General features: G+C 38.1%; 3 protein-coding genes and 1 non-coding gene across 4 annotated transcripts; 2 read left to right on the top strand and 2 right to left on the bottom strand.

Moving 5' to 3' along the window:
* Nucleotides 1-39: 39 nt before the first annotated feature.
* LOC127120563 (protein MAIN-LIKE 2-like) lies at nucleotides 40-2,458 on the bottom strand. The gene is made up of 4 exons (XM_051051033.1): nucleotides 2,313-2,458; nucleotides 1,502-2,211; nucleotides 1,327-1,417; nucleotides 40-1,242 (listed from the first exon to the last, which is right to left on the bottom strand). The coding sequence occupies exons 1-4, from the start codon at nucleotides 2,370-2,372 to the stop codon at nucleotides 169-171; spliced, it is 1,935 nt and encodes a 644-aa protein (XP_050906990.1). The 5' UTR covers nucleotides 2,373-2,458; the 3' UTR covers nucleotides 40-168.
* A 4,807-nt stretch (nucleotides 2,459-7,265) lies between these two features.
* Nucleotides 7,266-7,338, bottom strand: TRNAE-CUC (transfer RNA glutamic acid (anticodon CUC)). Its single transcript has one exon. It is a non-coding gene; the product is annotated as a tRNA-Glu (tRNA).
* On the top strand, nucleotides 7,320-9,176 carry LOC127120564 (60S ribosomal protein L37a). The gene is made up of 5 exons (XM_051051034.1): nucleotides 7,320-7,492; nucleotides 7,638-7,677; nucleotides 8,541-8,629; nucleotides 8,741-8,823; nucleotides 8,928-9,176. Exons 1-5 carry the CDS (start codon nucleotides 7,490-7,492, stop codon nucleotides 8,989-8,991), a joined length of 279 nt encoding a protein of 92 aa, XP_050906991.1. The 5' UTR covers nucleotides 7,320-7,489; the 3' UTR covers nucleotides 8,992-9,176.
* A 6,159-nt stretch (nucleotides 9,177-15,335) lies between these two features.
* LOC127123826 (serine/threonine-protein phosphatase 7 long form homolog) lies at nucleotides 15,336-19,190 on the top strand. The gene is made up of 3 exons (XM_051054000.1): nucleotides 15,336-15,465; nucleotides 15,648-16,008; nucleotides 19,132-19,190. The coding sequence occupies exons 1-3, from the start codon at nucleotides 15,406-15,408 to the stop codon at nucleotides 19,188-19,190; spliced, it is 480 nt and encodes a 159-aa protein (XP_050909957.1). The 5' UTR covers nucleotides 15,336-15,405.
* The last annotated feature ends 3,667 nt before the right edge of the window (nucleotides 19,191-22,857 follow it).

A 22,857-nucleotide genomic window follows, 5' to 3' on the forward strand; every position in this document is an offset into this window, starting at 1 on the left:
AACAATAACAAGTCCTTGAATTAGGGTTTCTGACCTATAAATTTTTGTATTATGATATGTGTTTATTTTAGAATTATGAAAGAAACGTAATGTTTGGAGTTTACACAAAGATAAATTTGACATAATACGAATTGATATTAATAAAATTTGGATTTTACACAAAGAATCCTAATGGTGATGACCGGGATCACCTAACCGACCTCCGGTCCCACATCCCCTAGCTACCCTAACCCTTGGCCCTAACCCACGTTGACGATTCTGCACCGGTGTTTGTTCATCTGATGGTCCAGGAGCGTCATTACCTCCTACAGGAGAAGATCCGTTGAGGTATTCAGCCAACTCAGCATAGTCTTCAGTATTCAATGATGGTGTACCGGCGTAGCTGAGCTCATGACCCATGCCAGAGAAGTTGGGGTGTGGTTGACTCATGGATGGGCGACCGGGACGGTTGAAGGGGGACATGGGTGACAATGATGGGTCTAGGAAAGGTTGGAAAGGTTGTTGGGGTGTTTGGAAGAGATATGGTTGTGGGATGTTTTGGTATTGTGATGTTTGGGGTTCTTGGCTACGGTAGGTGATGGGGCGGTTAGTGTTTTGGGTAAGGCGACTTTGGTAGGGTGATGGTGTGGGTGCGAAGCGATGTTCGGTCGAAGGTTGATGGTCCATTTGTTGGTGGTGGTATGGGGGATGTTCTTGGTTTTGGGGTTGGGTGAATGGCATGTTTTGGTTGTATGTTTGTGTGTTTGTGGAACGGAAAGTTTGTCGGATAGGTGGTTGTGAGTAACCGGGCTGAGAATGTTGTTGGGGGTTAGATGTTGATCCTTCTTGTGTGTAACTTGTCTGGCGTGGGTCGTAGAGGTACATATCATCGGCGATGAATTGAAATCCAACTGATCTATACCAAGCCATATAAGTACGACTTGGTTTTACCTCATTTGGCATGACTGCGTCAGTTAAGACATGGTCATGACGGTGCTTCCACTTGCGACACTCTGATCTTGCGAAGGTTTGCCAAGGGTTGTAGTTCCATTGGTCGTTCACTTTACGCATATGCCATTCTCCTAGGCTAGCTGGGGGATCTGGGATATTCTGGACCATACCAAACTGCAGCTTCACACGGTCGGTGTTGTGCAGCTCCACTGTTGTGAACCGTATTATCGGTGTACATGTTGTCCATACGGCTGCGTCTTCAGGGTTGATCTGATGCTCATGATCCATATTAAGGTATGGACGCCAAATGAACTGAAATGTTAAAGACGATAGGATTTAAATGAATGTAGAAAAAGTCAACATAATATGAAGAAATAATGAAATTATTTTGCTTACGTCTGCCGGTCGAAGGTGATCCAACAGGTTGCGATATTGAGTAATACAATGTCTCGGACATCTGCTGTAATTCATACCGCGTGCCGACCATCTACACCAAAAAGTTAAAATAAATTAGTTATGGGTAATAAACTGTAAGGAAGGAAGTAAAGATATAGCAATTTAAACAACTTACTTTTTTGCATATGGAAAAGTGAAGGGGTTGCTATTGACCGGTGCTAGAGACGGTAGTCTTGACCATCCCCATGCTTGTAGCAAAACAGCACATCCAGAAAATGTAGAAGTATCTTTGTGGGAGTTTTTGCACAAAGAACTATAGAGATATGCTAGACATGCGGATCCCCAACTATAACTACCTATTCTATCTATATGTCTAAGTAAAGGTAAGTACATAATATGCATGCTAGAACCACTACCTTCGGGAAATAAAAAGGATCCTAGTAACAACATAATGTAACACCTAGTTTTGATGATTCGAGCATCTTCGGTAGAATGCTCATCTAAATAAAAACTATTATAATATGACTTTAGGCGTGAAAGTAGTATACCTTGTCCCCTAGCATTATCATCTAACAAATCAGTGTTTAAAAGCTCCATGCAAATTGAATTTGCATAGTTGGTCTTACCATTAACAGCTTTGCCTTCAATTCGTAGTCCTAAAAGCATGTAGACGTCTTCTAACGTCACGGTACACTCACCGGTTGGAAACCAAAATGTGTGTGTCTCTGGCCTCCATCTTTCGCATAAGGCTAGAATGAACTTGTTATCTATAGACCAAGACATAATTTTGCTAAGGTGACCAAAACCGGCGAGTTCAACATAAGGTTGAATCATCGGGTCCATTGGGACAAATTCGTGGACTCGAGTTCGAAACCTTGAGACCTCCTATAATAGAAATAATGTAACACTTGACTAAGTCGGTATTTAAAAATAAAATGGGGTTGGTGGAGATGAAACATAAAAAAGAAGTATAAGAAAAAACTTACGTATGTCGCGATGTTTGCAACTGTTCCTCTGTGTGCTTCGCCCATTGTGAGTAAAGACATATTGTTGGGGAGTTGGTGTAGATGAAAATGGAAGATTTTGTTGAAGATGAAATTGTAAAAGAAGTAGTGAGAAATGTAGATGAAGTAGTGAGAATGTTGGTGTGGAAGAATTGTTGAAGGAGTGGATCAATTTATAGGCAAATGGAGGAGTGCATGAAAAATTGTGTTTGTATGGTGTCTCCACCTCATTTGGCGACCATGTGCAATATTAAAGTGGGGGCGCCATTCAAATTGGCGACACCCTAGGGCACATGCATGCAAGGCTAGTTCTGAATGCTTGGTTTCGAGGACTGACTCCATGGGGGCGCCATTCAAATTGGCGACCATGTACAAGCCTTAAAGGTAGGCGCCAAACCAATTGGCGCCACCTTCTGCATGTCTGACAAGTGGCATTGTTGTCTCCTGCATGCTGAACAAATGACTTATGGATGGCTTGCATGATTGACACATCATCTCTGACCATCTTAGGTGTCCGACACGTGTCTGACTTGTCTCCTGCATGCTGATGACTAGCTTCTTGATGGCTTGCATGATTGACACATCATCTCTGACCATCTTAGGTGTCTGACACGTGTCTGTCTTGTCTCCTGCATGTTGATGACTAGCTTCTTGATACCTTGCCTGGTTGACACATCATCTCTGACCATCTTAGGTGTCCGACACGTGTCTGTCTTGTCTCCTGCATGCTGATGACTAGCTTCTTGATACCTTGCCTGGTTGACACATCAACTCACACTGTCTTGCAGGATTGACACGTCATCTCTGACACGTGGCTCTCTAGTATCCTGCATGCTGAATACTCACTTCTGTCTTGCATGACAGACACATCAACTCTTGACTAGCTAGCATGCTTGACACATCAACTCACACTGTCTTGCATGACAGACACATCAACTCTTGACTAGCTAGCATGCTTGACACATCAACTCACACTGTCTTGCATGACAGACACCTCATCTCAGAAATTACTTGCATGCTTGACAAGGTATCTCAGACTAGCTTCAATGTGAGACACTGATACCATCTATTTAAGTGTCTTACTATCACATTCATCTGCACTTGCAAAATACTTTTCATCTCCAAAATACTTTTCATCTTCACTCACATTCATCTTCACTCACATTAATACTTATCATCTGCAAAATACTTTTCATCTTCACTCACATTCATCTGCACTTGCAAGCCTTAGTTTTCATCTCCAAAATGTCATCTTCATCATTATACAGTATCAACGTTCACTGCAACGGTGAAACTTTTGAGTCTGAGCTTCATGGTTTTTGTTTTAGAAACACTGATACCATTAGAGTCACGATGAAGAGAAATGCAACCTTTTTGCATTTCAAAAAAAGAATACAATCCTTTATAGCATCAGGTATTGTGTCAAAGATGACATATCAGAATCCTATATTTTTTGAGAATGGTCAATGCAAGTTTTTCCCCCTAAAGATACGAGACGATGAAGATGTTGAAAGCATGTTTCTTAGTCATGAACATTCAGGCATGGATTGTATCGAGTTGTACATTACTCTACAACCATGTATACCGTCTCAACAGTCTCAACTAACAGATCAGGATCCAGCTGGTGGAGATGCTGCAGATGATGCACAATGGTCAGATGAACTCAACCCAGAAGCAGAAGTAGAGGTCGATGTTGTTGATGAAGAAGAAGAGGAGACTGAGATACAGGTTGATCACATCCTGAATAACGACGATGAAGATGAGGCTCAACAACCACCAATACCTCCTACTCATGCCTATATTCCTCCTCAACATATGACAAATATGGATCTTCACGACGATGAAATGTCCGACAGTGTCTTCTATAATCCGTATCCGAGACCAGTAGGCGAATTAAAGGTTGGAGACATGTTTCGTACCAAAGAGGAATGTGTCTTGGCAATCAAAAAATACCACATGAACAACTTTGCTGACTTTACGGTGAAACGCACTGATTCTAGAAGGTATGTTATCGAATGTCGTAACATGCTTTGTAAGTTTCGTTTGGCTGCATCTTACAAGAAGAAAAATGACTCCTGGGAGATCGCTTCAATAGACCCACCACACAGTTGCGTCGCAACAACCGTTCAACAAGATCACCGTAAACTGCGCACAGCTTTGATATGTCGAGACATTCTGCCATTGGTAAATAAAGACCCATCTGTGAAGGTGAGTATAATTATATCCCATATCCGAACAACATATAATTATACTCCATCTTACAAGAAAGCATGGATTGCGAGGACAAAGGCTGTTGAGCAGGTTTTCGGCAACTGGGAGGACTCATTCAAGGAATTACCACGGTTTTTATGGGCACTAAAAACTTATGTTCCAGGAACTGTGGCAATTCTGGAGACAGTGCCAGCAATGATGCCAGACGGAACCTGTGCTACAGGTAATAGAATATTTCACCGTCTCTTTTGGGCATTTGACCCGTGCATCAAAGGTTTCACTTTCTGCAAACCTCTCCTGCAAATTGATGGCACTTGGTTATACGGAAAATACAAGGGTACGTTGCTCATGGCAGTTGCACAAGACGGTAACAACAATGTATTTCCCATTGCCTTTGCTCTTGTTGAAGGTGAAACGGCTGCTGGATGGGGTTTCTTTCTTCGACATCTCAGAACGCATGTCGCTCCACAAGCCAATCTATGTCTGATTTCTGATAGACATGCTGCCATCGAAAGTGCCTACAACAACCATGACAACGGATGGCATGATCCTCCTTCTACACATGTCTACTGTATCAGACACATTGCACAAAACTTCATGCGTGCTATAAAAGATAAGAATCTTCGCAAGAAGGTGGTGAATGATGGGTATGCTTTAACTCAACCGTCTTTTCAATATTATCGTGATGAGATTCGACTGTCTAATGAAGACGCGGGGAGATGGATAAATAACATCCCAGTAGAGCAGTGGACAAGAGCATTTGACGGTGGTTGTCGATGGGGCCACATGACAACAAACATTGTGGAATGCATGAACGGGGTTTTCAAAGGAATTCGAAACCTGCCCATAACCGCCTTGGTAAGATCAACCTATTATAGGTTGGCTTCTATGTTCGCAAGCAGAAGTGAAAGATGGAGTGCAGTGTTAATGTCCGGACAAGTATTCAGTGAATGTTGCATGAAGGTCATGAAAGAGGAGAGCATCAAAGCTACGACACACGCTGTAACAGTGTTTGACCGTCATAGACAAAATTTCAGCGTCCAGGAAACAATGGGCAACAGCGAGGGGAGACCAAATTTAGCCTACGCGGTTAAACTACACAGAAGTTGGTGCGATTGTGGAAAATTTCAGGCCTTCCGCATACCTTGCTCCCATGTCATTGCAGCATGCGCTTATACTCGTCAAGACGCTTACACCCATTTATCTGATGTGTACAAGGCCAACACCATCATGAATGTATATAGTAAAAGCTTTTCAGTACTACCAATGGAGAATTACTGGCCTCCATATGAAGGAGATATTGTTTGGCACAATGAAGAGATGCGTAGAAAGAAGAAAGGAAGGCCAAACAGCACACGTATAAGAACAGAGATGGATTCCACAGATAAAATGATAAGATTATGTAGTATCTGTCGTCAACCAGGACACAACAAAAACAACTGTCCCAATCAAGGAGCATCATCTAGATCTTAAGCTTATTGTACCATGATATCTAGATCTTAAGCTATTTGTAACATTGTATCTAGATCTTATGCTTTTTATAACATTGTATTTCTGTAACAATCAATCATTATATATCATTAAGTTCTTGTTACAACGAGTTTCATAACCAACATCAGTACAAAACATCTGAAAACATAAATAATTCTAACTGATTACAACAATCAAATTAATATCGTCTCGACCGAACATCATTTCCCTAGCATCCTTATCAGTCTTCATTCGCACCCAACCAAAGATACTGTCAAGTCTCTCAATACTTCTGATTTTTTCCCCTTCTGGTATTTTCCCGTCTAACCATCGAACCAGCTCCCTCTTCAGTTGATCTAACGTGGTGATGTTCCAAAACAGCATCAGCAATTGAGGTTTGTCTCTCGCATAAATCACCTTACCGTATCGGCGACGAACACCAAACATGATAGTCAAATGATTATATGAATTGTGGAACAATAGGTCACACTACGCATCTATTTATAAGACAAAAAAGGCATTTTATGAGGGACTCAGCAATTGAGTTGGCGCCTCCTTTTAAAACATACACATAGGCGCCAATTGGATTGGCTAGGGCACCTACCCTAGGCTAGGGCACCTGCCCTAGCCAATCCATTTGGCGCCTCCATTCAAGTTTTAACAACAGTCGCCATATGAACAACTTTCATGTTCATCAAAAATCCATTTGAAACTTGGAAGCTCATCATTAATTTCAAAACATTATAGGTCATTTTGACATAAACCCTAATTTTGGGTCAAGTTCGCAGGGACCTAACTCACTCATTTTTTATTATTTTGAGGTGGGACCAAGTGCATTGGAAAATTTAAGATGTCTAGTTCAAATGTTATGTTGGACAAAAATTCATATTCCTAAAAGAAACACATGCAATAATACAAAACATTATCGGTCAGATAACAGTTGAAAAACTCAGAAGTCCAACTTCAACTGCCCATAACTTTCTCAAAAAAATTCCAAATGATGCAAAATTTATATCCAAATTCATTGTCTTGAAAAGATCTACAACTTTCATGTTGGGAGTTTTTTCATTTGAGGCTTTTTTAAGGGAGGCGCCAATTGGATTGGCGCCCCCTTCTAAAAGTGGGGTATATTGGGAATTTTTTTGAAAATTGGGTTATTTTGGGAATTTCTTCGAAAATGTGGGTTAATTAGGTAAAAAATCCTTTTATTTAATTATAGTTATACAAGTAAAAATTTAATTTAACAAAAGAATGTTCCGTTGCCGGGACTTGAACCCGGGTGTCTCGGGTGAGAGCCGAGTATCCTGACCAACTAGACTACAACGGAATCGTGTTTTCTTTTTACAATATCATCTATTAGTTTTCTAGTAAGATAAAAATTTCGTACACTGTGAAAGATTTGGGTTTCCGTGACAACAATCTTCATTTTATCTGAATCTCAAACTTGATACAGCGGCATCACTTTCCATCCAAAAAACATGGTAACTTTCTCTATTCTCACCATTATTATTTTCTTTCACTCGTTTGAAACTCTCACAATTTTAATTCTCGTGTTAAATCAATGGTGTTGAATACTGTATAAAGTTTTGTTTGACTTTTTTATGATCTTTTATTTATTTTGTGCAGACAAAGAGAACGAAGAAGGCAGGCATTGTTGGAAAGTATGGTAGGTTTTCACTGATTATTATGCTCTTTTTGTTCTAGATTGGTTTCAATTGTGTTTTCAAGATGATTTCAATTGGATAGGATTTTTTATTTTTGTGTATAACATTGGTATAAAAAGGGATTTGTTATTGATTATGCAATTTTTGTTGAAATATGTGAATTTGAATGTTTACTGGGAAAAAGTTGCTAATATGAATTGTTTAGATTTTGGGAAAAAAGTTGATTACTTGTCTTCCGATGTTGTGAAGTTGTCGCGATATGGGATAGAGGGCAGTGTTATCAAATATCTGCCATCGTGGTGCTATAGCGGATATACATGGCATTTTTTGGGCTTGCCGCAATGGTAAATATTGGCTGACATTGTGGGTTTTTTTGCCATAATAAACTATAACGGCACCGCAAAGTGGTCGGTATGGTGGCATTTTGGCTCTCTGCCATGGATTGCCGTCCTTCATCCTTCATCGACAACACTGACGGAGAGTTCTATGTCCTCCTCTATAGACCACAAAGCTATACTTTTCATTTTTTACTGGCTTTGTAGTCTTCCATTTGTAATTGATAACACTACCCAAGAGTGTTATCAAATATCCGCAATTGCGGCGCTCTGCCAGATATACATCGACAACACTGACGGAGGGTTCCATGTCCACCTCCATAGATCACAAAGCTATACTTATCATTTTTTGCTGGCTTTGTAATCTACCATTTGTAATTGATAACACTAGCCAGTAGCCAGATAATTGCTTGAAACATAATTATGTATATAATTGAAAATTTTGGATTTAAGTATTGGTCATTGATTATGCATTTTGAGAAGACATTTTTTTTTTGTTAAATTTATGATAAGTGACTTTCTTGTTTTAGGTACCCGATATGGTGCTAGTCTGCGGAAGCAAATTAAGAAGATGGAAGTTAGTCAACATAGCAAATTTTTCTGCGAATTTTGTGGAAAGGTAGATTTTTCATGTGTTGTATACTATAAATGCTGAATTGAGCAATCTTTTTGTTTGTTTATCACAGTAAAACCCAAACATTGATCTAATGATGAAGTGATTTTGTTGCAGTATGCAGTGAAAAGGAAGGCTGTAGGAATATGGGGATGCAAGGATTGTGGAAAAGTGAAAGCAGGGGGTGCCTACACTTTGAAGTAATGCCTGTTTTTCTGCATCCTTTTTACTTCAAATGTTTTGAAATTTTTTTGCTCTTTCCTTAAATCAGTGTGCTAACATTTTTCTTTGCTATTTCTGATAGTACTGCAAGTGCTGTGACTGTGAGGAGTACCATCCGAAGGTTGAGGGAACAAACCGAGAGTTGAGCTTTTTGGTTGCTATAAATGTAACCTTAAAGATTTTGGTCAATTATTTTTCCAGATAGGTAAATGTTAAGATTTTGATCGATTGACTTGATAAATTACTGTGTTCAGAGGGATTTGTGTTGCTGAAATGCACTGTGATCTGAATTCTGTTAACAAAAAAATAGCGCAACTCGATTGCTTGGATCTGCTCTCTGTTGTAGCACAATTGGTTTACATTTTCGTTTGAACTTGGTAATTTGTGGACTGCTGGTGCATACACATACATGCATTCTAAGCATAAGTTCTGCTAGGGATGGAGTCAAGTCAATCAATTTCTATGCAAAAATAAAGTCAAAGTGGTTTAGAAATGTATATTTCAAGCATGTATGCAGGTTCCATTACATTTAGAAAAAAACTTACATTGTAGAAGACTTACTCCTTTTGCTAAACCTTATCTCTATTAGTAACATAACTGTCATTTCTATAGCTTTTACACCTGAGAATTAGGTTTTACAACTCTTGAAGAGGTTTAGTTCATATATAAGCTTCCCACTAGGGATGGAGTCAGCAACAATGCCTAAATTACATTTGTTTGTGTAAACAATACCTTTTCCAAAATATTCTTTAATGTACCTCAATATTCTAACAACAACATCTCAATGGCTACCATAATGAGAATTTAAGAAATGAATCACCACACTAAAATCGTATGCAATGCATATCCTCGTCATGATCTCTTACATCTTCCTAGTTTTAGAAAAGACTCATTGATCTGGTAGGAGTTTGACATTTTGATCCATCAAGCATATTCTCTTTGATAAATAGTAATTTTTGCTTTATAAAGAGCTATCTCAATTAGTCTTTTAAAAATCGGATCGAATCGATCAATCAAGCCGAGAATTAGATGGGTCATTAGTCTGGTCTGATTGTTGGATCAAGTAAGCTATTAAATTAGTGGAAACCGATCAGAACCGGTCAAAATTGGTGAATTGAGAATTTTGAAAAATTGATGAGTTAAATGCTTGTTTTTTTTTTCTCTCAAGCAAAACAATATAATTTTTTTAAAAAAATAAAATTAAAATGTAAGTAGACTTTGTTCAAAACATATTTAAAATAATTTTTTCTCTTTGGAATTAAATTAAGTTTAAATGCATTTTTGGTCCTGCATATCCATTTTTATAATTTTTTATTCCAGGTTTAAAAAAACAGCTTTATGGTCCCCAATTATCAAATTCCATAATATTTTGGTGGTTTTTGACAAATCACTCTCTTTTACTCGGTTGACATGTGAATTAATGATAGTGACATTTTTTAACTTCTACCGTATCATTAAAAGTATTGACATTATTTGAATTAATATTGAAATCATTTATTAAATCATTTTAATAAATATTATCTATTAAAATGAAAATAATTACTATTTACACAGAAGGGAAAAATATTGTCTTCTTCCTTGAGCTTATCTCCCCATTTCTGAAACCCTAAAAGAATTTGTCTTTCCTATTAAATTGTTTGTGGTTTCAGTCGATTTGAGCCAAACGATTTCTATTCGTCATGTCTCAATGCAGCAAATCGAGTTATTGGAAGCCTTCGTGTTCATATCCGGACTAGTGCATATGTAGTTTGGAATCTCCATTGATGACATCTTGAACAATTCAAACTTAGGTCGTTGTTTCTATGATTGTGGGGTGTTTAAGATAATGCTTTGGTTGTTGTTGTCCATTTAATGTTGAAAGTTTGGTTCTTGAAATTCCTCTAATCCCTAAATATTTTTTGTAAATCCAGTTGTAGGGTTATAAGAGGTGTAATCATTTTTTCTGGTATGATGAAGATATGTCTTCAAGAGTCAAGAATGTAATTTGTACTTTGCACCGGAATTTAACTGAAGAAAAAATGAAATGCAACGAAGTCAAGAAAAAAGAGGAGGAAATGAAGATTAAAATGAAATTCATGAAGATGAGGTTGAAATTTAATGTGTTTATTGCTTTTGTATTACTACTAGAATTAATCATGTGTAATGTAATGAAGTACGTCACAGTTCTTGAAATGCAGTTTATGCAATGCAAGTTGTAAAAGTTATGACATATGAGTGAAATTGTGTATCACTATGTACTCTAAAATTGTTATGAAATTTTAAATGACATTTTGTATTGTATGGTATTTAATTTTTTTCTGAATGTATCAATTTGTATCCGTTTTTATCAGTATATTAATAGTCATATATCATATCAGTTTTTATACCAATTTGTCTGATGGATGTTTCAAGAGAATTTTTTTTTAAAATAACCATGATTTTGAAATTAAATACGATAATAACCGGGTTTTCAAAATATTTTCCAAAATAACCATGTTTTTTAAGGGATGCGCCGGAGGAGTGGGCGCATCCCTTAAAAATTTCAGGAGCCTTAAAGGCAGGCGCCAAAGGGGCAGGCGCCTTAGTTAGAGCCCCCTTAAGGGAGGCGCCCCTAGGATTGGCGCCCTTGTGTGCCCTTAAGGGAGGCGCCCCTAGGGTTGGCGCCCTTGTGTGCCCTTAAGGGAGGCGCCCCTAGGGTTGGCGCCTTAGCCTCCCACAAAGGGAGGCGCCCCTAAGGCTGGCGCCTGTGTGTGTTTGCCCTAGTGGGAAGGCGCCCCTTGGGCGCCTGTGTGTGTGCTAGGGTTTTTTAGTTTCTTTTGTGTGTCTTTTTTAGGGGCCCTTCTGTGTGTCTTCTTTGTCTCATTTATCGCCTCTATAAATACGATCATCTTGCATACAAATTTTCAGTCAAATTCATCTCTCAGTTTATATTTTCACTCAAACTCATCTTCTAGTGTAGTGCAACCATCATTTTTGATTTTCTTTGTTTTAACAATGTCTAGATATATTCAAAAACGAAATGCTGATGTAATATTTTCTGCCGTTGCGGCTCCGATACAGGTTCGACTTTGGAACACAGATACGTTTGAACGTCTTAATCGGACGTTGTATAGTTGGTTAGAGGGCGAAATTGGAGAGGGTGAACGGATTAGAAGAATACAATGGCTTGTGTCCACGTTCAACCAAAGCGGAGAAGTGCGTGAATGGGTGGATATTAAGACCGACCAAGACGCTCGTAGGATGATGCAGTACATGTTCAAAATTGTTTTGATGGTTGTAATCGCATAGTTTTTGTATTCTAGTTGTTTTAATTGTTTGTGTTATTTTTTATGAACAACTGTCTTTTCGTCAAAGCCGTCTACTATGAAGTAAAATTAATTTTCCATATATTGCAACAGAGGTACTTTGAAATAAATTTAAGTTTCCATATATAGCAATAGACGTACATCTGAATTTATCTGGTTGTGCTAGTTCTAACACTAGGACAGTTATTACGATTGTGACCTGGTTGACGGCATGAACTACATAGTCTAACCATTTTGTTCGCCGTATCCATTTCGGTTCGAATTCGGGTGCTGTTAGGGCGACCCTTTTTCTTCCTTCGCATAACTTCGTTGTGCCAGATGATGTCCCCTTGATATTCTGGCCAATAATCCTCTTTTGCCACTACTGAAAAACTAATTTTATAAACATTTGAAAGGCTGGCGACTTTGTAAACTTCAGATAGCAAGTAGGATGGATCTCTTCGAACCTTTGAGCACGCCGCTATGACATGGGAGCAGGGGGTACGGAAGGCTTGGAACCTTCCGCAGTCGCACCAACCTCTATCTAATTCAACTCTGTACTGTCCCATTGGCATGCCCTCATTGTGATCCATGGACTCGGCAACACTAAACCAACCTTTTGTTCGGTCAAATACCGTAACCACGTGTGTGTTTGCTTTGGCAGCTTCATGTTTGATGAATTTCATTGAAGCATCACTAAACAACTGTTCAGATTGCAACACGGAACTCCATTTTGATCGTCTAGTTTCAAACAACGCCCCAAGCCTGAAATATGTAGCTCGGACCAAAGCGGTTATTGGTAGGTTACGAATTCCTTTGAAGACAGAGTTCATTGATTCCACAAGATTTGTTGTCATGTGGCCCCAACGTTGTCCGCCGTCGTATGCCCTAGTCCACTTCTCCAACGGAATACTATCAATCCACCGAACCGCATCTTCGTTCGACAATCTTATTTCGTCGCGGTAGTGTTTGAAAGAAGGTTCCGTCAATGCGTAACCTGCATTGACAACCTTCTTACGCAACGTCTTATCTTTGATTTCTCGCATGAAATTCTGAGCAATATGTCTAATACAAAACACATGCGTAGAAAGAGGATTTTGCCAGCCATTGTCAATGTTATTATATGCACTGATGATTGAGGGGTGTCTATCAGAGATCAAACACAAGTTAGGTTGAGGTGCTACGTGCAATCGGAGATTTCTTAGGAAAAAACTCCATCCCTCAGCTGTCTCCCCTTCAACTAAGGCAAAGGCGATCGGAAAAATATTGTTGTTCCCATCTTGTGCCACTGCCATCAATAACGTTCCTTTGTATTTTCCATACAACCATGTACCATCAATTTGTATAATTGGTTTACAGAAAGAAAAACCTGTGATACACGGTTGATACGCCCAAAATAGACGGTGAAATATTCTATTTCCAACAGCACATGTACCATTTGGTGTATATGCGGGCAATGTTTCCATCTTGAAAATTGTACCGGGAGCATAGTGTTTTAGAGCGAACATGTATTTTGGAAGTTGTTTGTAAGATTCCTCCCAATTGCCAAACACTTTTTCAACAACTTTTGTTCTAGCTATCCATGCCTTCCTATATGATGGTGTGTAGTTGTACTCTGCCCTAATATGCGAGATTATTGTACTCACCTTTAAAGACGGATTATCGGCAATGACAGATAATATTTCATCGCATATTAGTTGGGAGCTTAATTTGCGATGCTCCTGCATTGAGTTGGTCAGGATGCATGTGTGATCTGGACCCATTGATCCAATCTCCCAAGACTCCTTCCTCTTCCTGTACGAAGCTGACAACTTAAAAAGACAGTGCTCATTCGGACAATAAATTTTATACCTCAATGCGTCAGTTCTGTCAACTCTGAAATCTGCTGCTAGTTCCATGTGGAATTTTTTTATGGCTTTTACACATTCCTCTTTTGTGCGAAATGTGTCTCCTTGTTTCAGAGATCCTTGCATTTGCACGTAAGGATTGTACCATACATCTCCCGAAGGTTCATCCGAACCCAAATTTAACCTTGTCATGTGTTGGGGTGGGCAATATACATGACCTACTGGTATTGCCTCCTCTTCCTCTTCAGCGTTCACCATCGAATCAACGATGATCTCAGGTTCCTCTTCTTCATCGTCTGGAACATTCACCTCAACTTGTTCATCATCAGTCTCAGAAAACACTTGTGACTGATTAATGTACTGGGACTCCTGTTGTTGATGTGGTAATATATACAACTCTATATCGTTATAACCGGATTGTTTGTGACTGCCAAACATATGTTGAACATCATCATCATCTCGAATCTTCCTTTGATAGAATTTTACCTGGTTATCTGCAAAACAAACTGGATTTTTATAGATGATCTGACCGACATTATTGGACTGCAACTTCTTTTCTATTCTTTGTTTTAGGTGTGAAAAATTTGATCGCCGATTTATTGTAAAACGAGTCACTTGTGTGTCTCGAAAACAAAAACCGAACAACTGATGATCAAATATTTCACCGTCAACATGTGCACTGATCATATATTGTTGTGTGGAAGACATTGTGTTGAATGGAATTGAACTAACTGATTTGTAAATCTTGTTCAACCGCAAAATATAAATACTCGGCAATGCATTAATAAATTCATAATAGTCTGTACAGACTTGACTATACTTGCACGCAAAGGAAAGACTAAACATAAAGAGGGAAGAGTGAAAAGATTGAAGATGGAAGAGTGAAAAGAATACTCAATACAGAGGGAATCAGGAATCTCTGTGCCCTAATTTATTCAGTGACCTAACACTAAACATAGGCGCCCATTCCCTTGGCAAAAAACATAGGCGCCAATGGTTTGGGCGCCTCTTCCTAAAATAATGCATAGGCGCCAATGGTGTGGGCGCCTCTTCCTAAGGCTTACACTTAGGCGCCTAGAGGAAGGGCGCCACCTCCTTGCATGTGAAAAATCACATGTAGGCGCCATTAGGAAAGGCTCCTCCTCCTATTGCATGTGATTTCTTCACATGCGCCTATGATTCCCTTATGCTACTTTTGTCATTCACACATGCTATGCTAGATTCCCTTTCACTTTGTGTCATTGATTTTCCTCTTTTGTCATTCACTAGGTTTTTAACCTCTTATGCCGTTGCATGCAACCAATAGTAATTCATTATAGTTTCTAAACCTACTCATTTATTCATCTATAAATACCCTCTCATATCAACATTATCAAACCATCTTCATCACACTCTTTCCTTCTACCACATTTCTTTCATCTAACAAACTTAAGCTTTGCAAAATCGAATCATGTCTTTGTTAACTATGGGCGATGAACACAGAGGCACAATCGAGAATATCTCGACATTTGTATGTTATCTCTCTCTTTTAGTTACTATTTATGGATTACTTGTAATATCTCTGTGTTCTATGTGTTATACCTTTCAAACAAATCTCTTTCTTTTTTGTTTCTATTTATGGATTACATGTTGTACATATTTCTTTAGAATGTATTTCTTCTACTAATTATATTTTTGTTTTTTTGTTATTAGGATCCGAAGCGGTTTAGATGTCGTGTACATGAATATGTACCCCACGATCCTTTAATAGAACCATATATTAGAGGATGTGGATTTGGAAATCTCCTAAACATTGTTTCGTACTCGGTGGACTACAAGTTCATCCTAGCTTTGTTGGAGAGGTGGAGACCCGAGACCCACACATTTCACCTTCCGATTGGTGAGTGTACCGTCACACTTGAGGACGTGTACATGCTGTTGGGCCTTCGTATAGATGGAAAGGCAGTCAATGGGAAAGTTAACCATGTCAACGACATATGCAATGAATTACTGGGTGCCTCTTTGTTAGACGACGAACCTGAGGGAGACACATCCAGTCAAGCAAGGGGGCAAGGTATAAATTTAAAATACCTTAGACAATATTATAACAGTATAGTACTGTCTGAAGATTCAACCGAGTATGAGAAGATAATAAAAACTCGGTGTTATATTATGATTTTATTTGGTAACTTTTTGTTTCCAGAAAGTACAGGTAATTCTGTGAATATAATGTATTTACCTTTATTACGCAACATCAATAAGGTAAACACTTATAGTTGGGGTTCAGCTGTGTTGGCCCATCTATATAGTGCATTGTGTAAAAATGCAAAAAAGAATACCTGTACTTTTTTTTCATGTGCTTATTTGCTTCAAGCTTGGGGGTGGTCTAGGATGCCGTCGCTCGCCCCAGAAAATGAACGTCCATTCGCGTTCCCCTTTGCAACCAAGTAAGTCTACCACTTTACTATTTACCATTTTGTTAATTATATGTATTATTTAAATTAACAGTAAATAATATTTTTCACTCCTTTTTTTTATCTTAGGTGGTCAGTAAGGGGAATGAACTACAATAGGTGTCCGAAACACGCTATTGTAGTCTATCGAAATCTATTGGATCACATTGGACATGACGATGTAATACTCCTACCAAACTATAGTTAATCTTAAAATAGTTCTCAAATTATTTCTCATCTAACGATTTCTTATTTTTTTCCAGTTTGTATGGAGGCCATATCTGGGTCTGGATCATGATGTGAACCATGACGATGTTGCAGTTTGGACAGCGAAGACTCCAATTATCCGATTCACTACAGTTGAAATGCACCAAAGTGACAGGGTCAAACTGCAGTTCGGAATGGTACAACATATCCCAGAGTCTCCCACATGTTTGGGAATTTGGCATCAAAAAAGGGTCGATGCACAGTGGGATTTTTCGGACTGGAGAGACTTTGCAAAAGACATGTGTCGTCAATGGAGAAATAGACGACAACACATCCTCAACGAACCAGTCATCCAAGGTGTAAGACCGACTCAACAATATATGGCATGGTTTAGGTCTGTAACAACTCAGCAATTCGTATCTGAGCCGCGGTATTTGATGGATCCGCGCCAACTTGCTTCGTCATCGTACGTCCCACAACAATTCCCCACCCAACACCAATGTGAACCCACCCAAACCCAACAACCAACCACACAACATCAACCGACCACATACTCAAACCAACCAAACACCCAACATCGCAACCCGTTCATGCCAACCACCCAACAACGAACCATCCAACGTCGCAATCCCTTCATACCACCCACCCAAACACAAAACCAAGAACCAAACCCCGCAACCACAACCGTCTATACCACCGATGATTCATATGGGTCATGTCATCCTAGCCCCCCACCATTTAACACCCAACCACTGTTTAACTATAGTACGCCCCAAGAACCATTGCTTCGTTTTCAAAACGACTCAATGACCCAATTTGGGCAACTATACCGTCCCCAATTCACCCAATCCACCCAACCCCAACGCCCTAACTACGATGACATGGGCACCGAACTCCATTACGGAAGCGCCGTTGGCCACAGCCCCTCCGGGTATTGGGAGCAAATGATGACACATCTTTCGAATACCGCCGGAACCTCTGCCGGACCTTCCAACCAGCCATCGCTCGATCAGGTCAGCACCCAAAGACCACAAACACCTCAAGAAAATCGTGGGAGACCTCGGAGACAACCTAACGCACCGGGATGTGGAACCGGGGGACGTTATAATCGGGCGGGTCATTAGGGTTTTGGTCATTCTAATGTAATCATTTTTTATATATTTAATGAAGTCATTTTATTTTTATTTTTATTTATTACGTATTAAATAATTAATATGAAATATTAAAAAAAAATATACTATAAATAATTATAATTAAAAAAAAATTCAAAAAAAAAATTAAAAGGCACACACAGGCGCCAGCCTTAGGGGCGCCTCCCTTTGTGGGAGGCTAAGGCGCCAACCCTAGGGGCGCCTCCCTTAAGGGCACACAAGGGCGCCAACCCTAGGGGCGCCTCCCTTAAGGGCACACAAGGGCGCCAATCCTAGGGGCGCCTCCCTTAAGGGGGCTCTAACTAAGGCGCCTGCCCCTTTGGCGCCTGCCTTTAAGGCTCCTGAAATTTTTAAGGGATGCGCCCACTCCTCCGGCGCATCCCTTAAAAAACATGGTTATTTTGGAAAATATTTTGAAAACCCGGTTATTATCGTATTTAATTTCAAAATCATGGTTATTTTAAAAAAAAATTCTGTTTCAAGATGTATACGTCAATTTAAAAATAATTAAAATGATTTAATAAATGATTTAAATATTAATTTAAATAATGTCAAAGTTTTTAATGAGGTGGCAGAAGTTAAAACATGTCACATCATTGATTCACATGCTTAGGGGACAAAAGAGTGATTTGTTAAAGGGGACCACCAAAAAATCATGAAAACTCATAATGTCTGACTATAAAGTTGATATTTTTTAAACAATAACAAATTCTTTATCAAAATGTATATAAGAAAATTGAAACTGTATTTAAGCCAATTTATTAATATTACTAAGTGACAAATCGATGTACATAGTAATTTATGAATCATCCAAGTTAGCTTATAAACTTTTGAAGTAGGAATTCAATTTATAATGGAAGAATTATTGTAATAATGAATAAAGGAATTGTTTTTATTATGAAATCGGTTGGAAAATATATTTTTTTTGATTTTATTATTGTCTTTAATACTATTTTTATTTTTCTTTATTCTCCGTTAAAGAGAAAAACAAGTATAATAATTGTATATTCAATTTTACCCTTAATTAATATTACTTTCATCATTCTCAATACATGATAAGGATATTTTAGTAAAAATATCATTCTCTCTCTTTCATTTATTCATTTTTCTTAATTTATGTGAAATGTTCAACTAAATCACTCATGGTAGGACGGAGGGAGTAAAGTATACCAATTTATAGAGTCTCAGTCTCACTCATGAAACAAATCATTAGCAATACTACTTGACTTCTTAGTGAGATTATCTCAGAGCTTTTGTCCAAGAAATCACATGTTTACACTAGTCGCTCGATTTAAGTATTTCTAATAGTTAAGCAGGATAGCCCGAGTAAACAAAGAAAACAAGACTGTTATTGATAAATATGGACTTAATGCTCTCTTTATATAGGATTCCGAAGTCATATTGAACATGATGTGAATGTAAAAGCAAAAATAATTTTAACATGAAATAAGTAAAAAAAAACACGAAATAGAAGAAATACACCTAAAATATGAGAACCTAATTACCAAATTGGGCCAACACAGTTGGATGGATGGTTGAGAGTAGGAGGAGATCATCAACAACCATGTCGGAAATCTAGAATGTGACATGTGCCTTCACCCCCTGATGAGGCTAACATAATAAGAAATGTGTTTGTGGCACATGAGGTTTCGTATGGCGACAAAACTCTATGGATTGGTTGATTTGATAACAAGTCTGGTGATAGAGTATCATGACCTATATAGTCGTATGCTTTGGACTATTAACAACACTCTTATCTGTGACTGTTATGGCTAGGGTTTTGTGACTATGAACAAATCCATTAATCGTGAGCTATGGTATCAACTTGAAAAAAAGATTTTACTATTAAATAACATGAAAGGTTAGCTCTAAACTTTATATTAAATGTAATAAGAATTGCACGATGATAACCCTTAACTAAGGGATAAATCTTGACACCAGTCATTTTTAAGAAATGGTTGGATCATCATCGTCTGGAAGATCAAAGACATTGAACTTAACCCTTCTCATGGCTTCTTGAAAATCGTCTTGACCGTCATATCAATGGATCTTCTGAAAGTAGCCTCTTGGGATTGAATAGACATGGAGTCTCTCGTAGTTGGTTATCCATTCAAGGGCATTTAGCTGAGTTAATTATTCTCTTGTGATCCTTCTAGGGATCTGAACTATAGAGGGTATGCCTTTCTCTCTGTTGGTGACAACCAATAGTGAATCAAAAGAACATCCTGAGAGAGGTAGATCTATCAAGTGATTCTGCAAGCGGTATATTATCTAGTGATGGAAGGTAGCTGACATGGCTTTTGGAACTTGGTCGGTGATCTGGACTTGTACTTCTAGTCTCGTAGATAGAACATTATCATTAGACTTACATTATAGTTTGGGAAAATGGTGAGGACAACACTTCCTGCGTGAAGTGTGGTTAGAATAGTTCATATCACAACATTTTTATAGTGGAGGTAGTTTGAGTCCAATAGAGATATTTTGCAAAAGACGAGTTGATTCTTCCTTCCATGGAGAGAAATGATGAGTCTGACCGCTCCAAAGTGTAAGGTTGTATATCCTTCAGTCTTCCAGTGGTTTATGAGATACTGGGGAATCTCCAGATCTACGTATTGCTTCTGGTTCGTAGCTTTTAGACTACACTGGTCTAGTCGAGATGATTGGACATATTCTTTCATATGAGGATGGTTTATGGAGATAAGATTTCGGATGAATCTCGTAACACTTTTTTGTCTTTTGAAGATGTTGTACAGACTTAATATAGGAGGTATTGTTTCAGAAATTTGAGCATCTTCTGGAACATGAGAATACTCAATAAGGTTTTCTATTTTATGAGAATTGGTGTTCTTACAAAGTTTAGGAAGCGATAAGGAAGAAGTAGTAGTAATAGGTTGAATGTTTGGTTCAGATGTTTCCATGTTTAAGTGGTTATCTCTCTTACTCACTCTCATTCTTATGTTCCTACCATATGCACCCCATCTTCTTGACGAGGCTCTGATATCATGTTGGCTAGAAGCCTCGCATTTACTATTAGCCTTAATTGCATCGTATAACACCATATTTGTCAACCTTTTAGACTTATAAAGCGCACCAAATACAATTAAAATTGCCATCTTATAATAGTAAGGACTGTAGCATGGATCGGGGGTCAGATGTTTCCATGTTTAAGTGGTTATCTCTCTTATTCACTTTCATTGTTCCTACCATGTGCAGGTAGTATGACTCATAATAAACACAAATTACTGGAAGATCTGCTGGGATTCGCTATGTCTTCCCCTCCTTTCTTATACCTTGGAGCTCTTATCTTCATTGGAAGACCTAAGACTTTTCATTTCCAATCCATTGCTGATAGAATCAGGATCAAGATGAATGCTTGAAAATCAAGTATCCTCTCAATTGCTGGAAGAGTTCAACAAGTCAAAGTTGTGATCTATAGCATGCTAGTGCATTGCATCTCTATTTACAACTAACCTGTTAGCATAATCAAAACCAATGAAACAAGGATGAGGAGCTTCATATAGGGTAAAAACTTGGATAAAAAAAAGATTGTGACTGTGTCTTAGAAGACTTGTTGCAAAAGTCTTAAGGAATGTGGTCTTGTTTTAAAATCTCTCAAAACTTTCAATGCATATTCTAACCTACATCTTTGTTGGAATTTCATTCAAGCTAAAAATTGTTGGTCATCCCTTCTTGTTGCTAGAGTCAGAAGAAATAATAGAATCACCAAGCATTCTATCAAATCCTCTATTTGGAGCAACATTAAAGATAGTTTTGGTACTGTTAAAGATGATACTCATTGGTTGATTGGTAATGGAAGCCTCACAAACTTTTGGCTAGACCCTGGCTTGATGAACCTTTGACCCTTAAATTCAAAGTTTATGAAATCTTCCATAACACTCTAACAACTAAGGTGAGTTAGTAACAAGATATGGGATATTCCTATTAACATTCTACATGCATTCCCTAGTCTTTTTTCTATTATTCCCAAAACTCAAATTCTTGACATGGACATTGAGGATATGTTGGTGTGGACAGGTTCATATAATGACTTTCTTTAGTTTAAAGCGAGCCTACATTTTTCTTCAAAAACCTAATCCATTTTTCGATGGAATAGTAACACCGCTCATTCCAAATCTATAATTGTCTAATGTCCACTAATGAGAATTTGTCCATTAGAGGTTTTGCTTTTCCTTCTATTTGTGATCTCTGCATGTCTCGAGGGGAATCTTCCAATCATCTGTTTTTTTATTGTACTTTTGTCAGAAATATTTAGAATTGATTCAAATCTATTTTAGACATTCTAACCAGCTTTCAGAATTTTTTGGACGGCAAGGTAGTTATGATTACTAACTGGTCTCCTTTAATTTCTACTATGATTATCCCTCGTATTGTCGATATTTTTCATAGAGACGGGAATTTATCTAGATTTGAAGACAAGAAAATTCCTTGAAAAAGTTGCATTTCAAACATTTCTGCTCAGGCCAAACTTGTGGAAAATCTTACTTCCAAACTATTAAACTCTTTCATCTCTAATTTCTCTTTATTGAAGAAGTTTGACATATCCACTCAACTTAGAAAGCCCTTACAAACCAAGAAGGTTCTTTGTTCTCCTCCTCCTACACAGTGGGTGGATTAACCGCAACATTGATGGTTTAGCTACAGACTCGCCTACTCTTAACTCTTGTGAAATTTTTAGAAATGACAAGACTTGTCATGTTGAGAATTTTTGTAATTTTCTTGACTTGTCATGTTGAGAATTTTTGTAATTTTCTTGATGATGACTCTGTTGTGACTGCAAAATTTCCTGTCGTGTTGTTTGCCATCAGAAAACCAAGAGACTGCAAAATTGTATGTCGTGTTGCTTGCAATAAAAAAAAACAAGAGAGCTCAATTGGAAGAAAATTTGGCTTAATACTGAGCTTTTCACTCATATTTATATATTTATCAAAAAATCAATTCTTGCTAACATTGATTTAAAGACTAAGAATTTCTCTTGGTTTACTCATATTCATGTTCATAGTAATATAGTTAAGAACTTGCTGGCCAAAATTGATAACCCTATACTGGGACTTTATTCTTAAAGGGTTTTGGTTTAGTCCACTTGTGTTCTTG

This window comes from Lathyrus oleraceus, chromosome 2 (assembly GCF_024323335.1).
Source record: "Lathyrus oleraceus cultivar Zhongwan6 chromosome 2, CAAS_Psat_ZW6_1.0, whole genome shotgun sequence".
Lineage (NCBI taxonomy): Eukaryota > Viridiplantae > Streptophyta > Magnoliopsida > Fabales > Fabaceae > Lathyrus > Lathyrus oleraceus.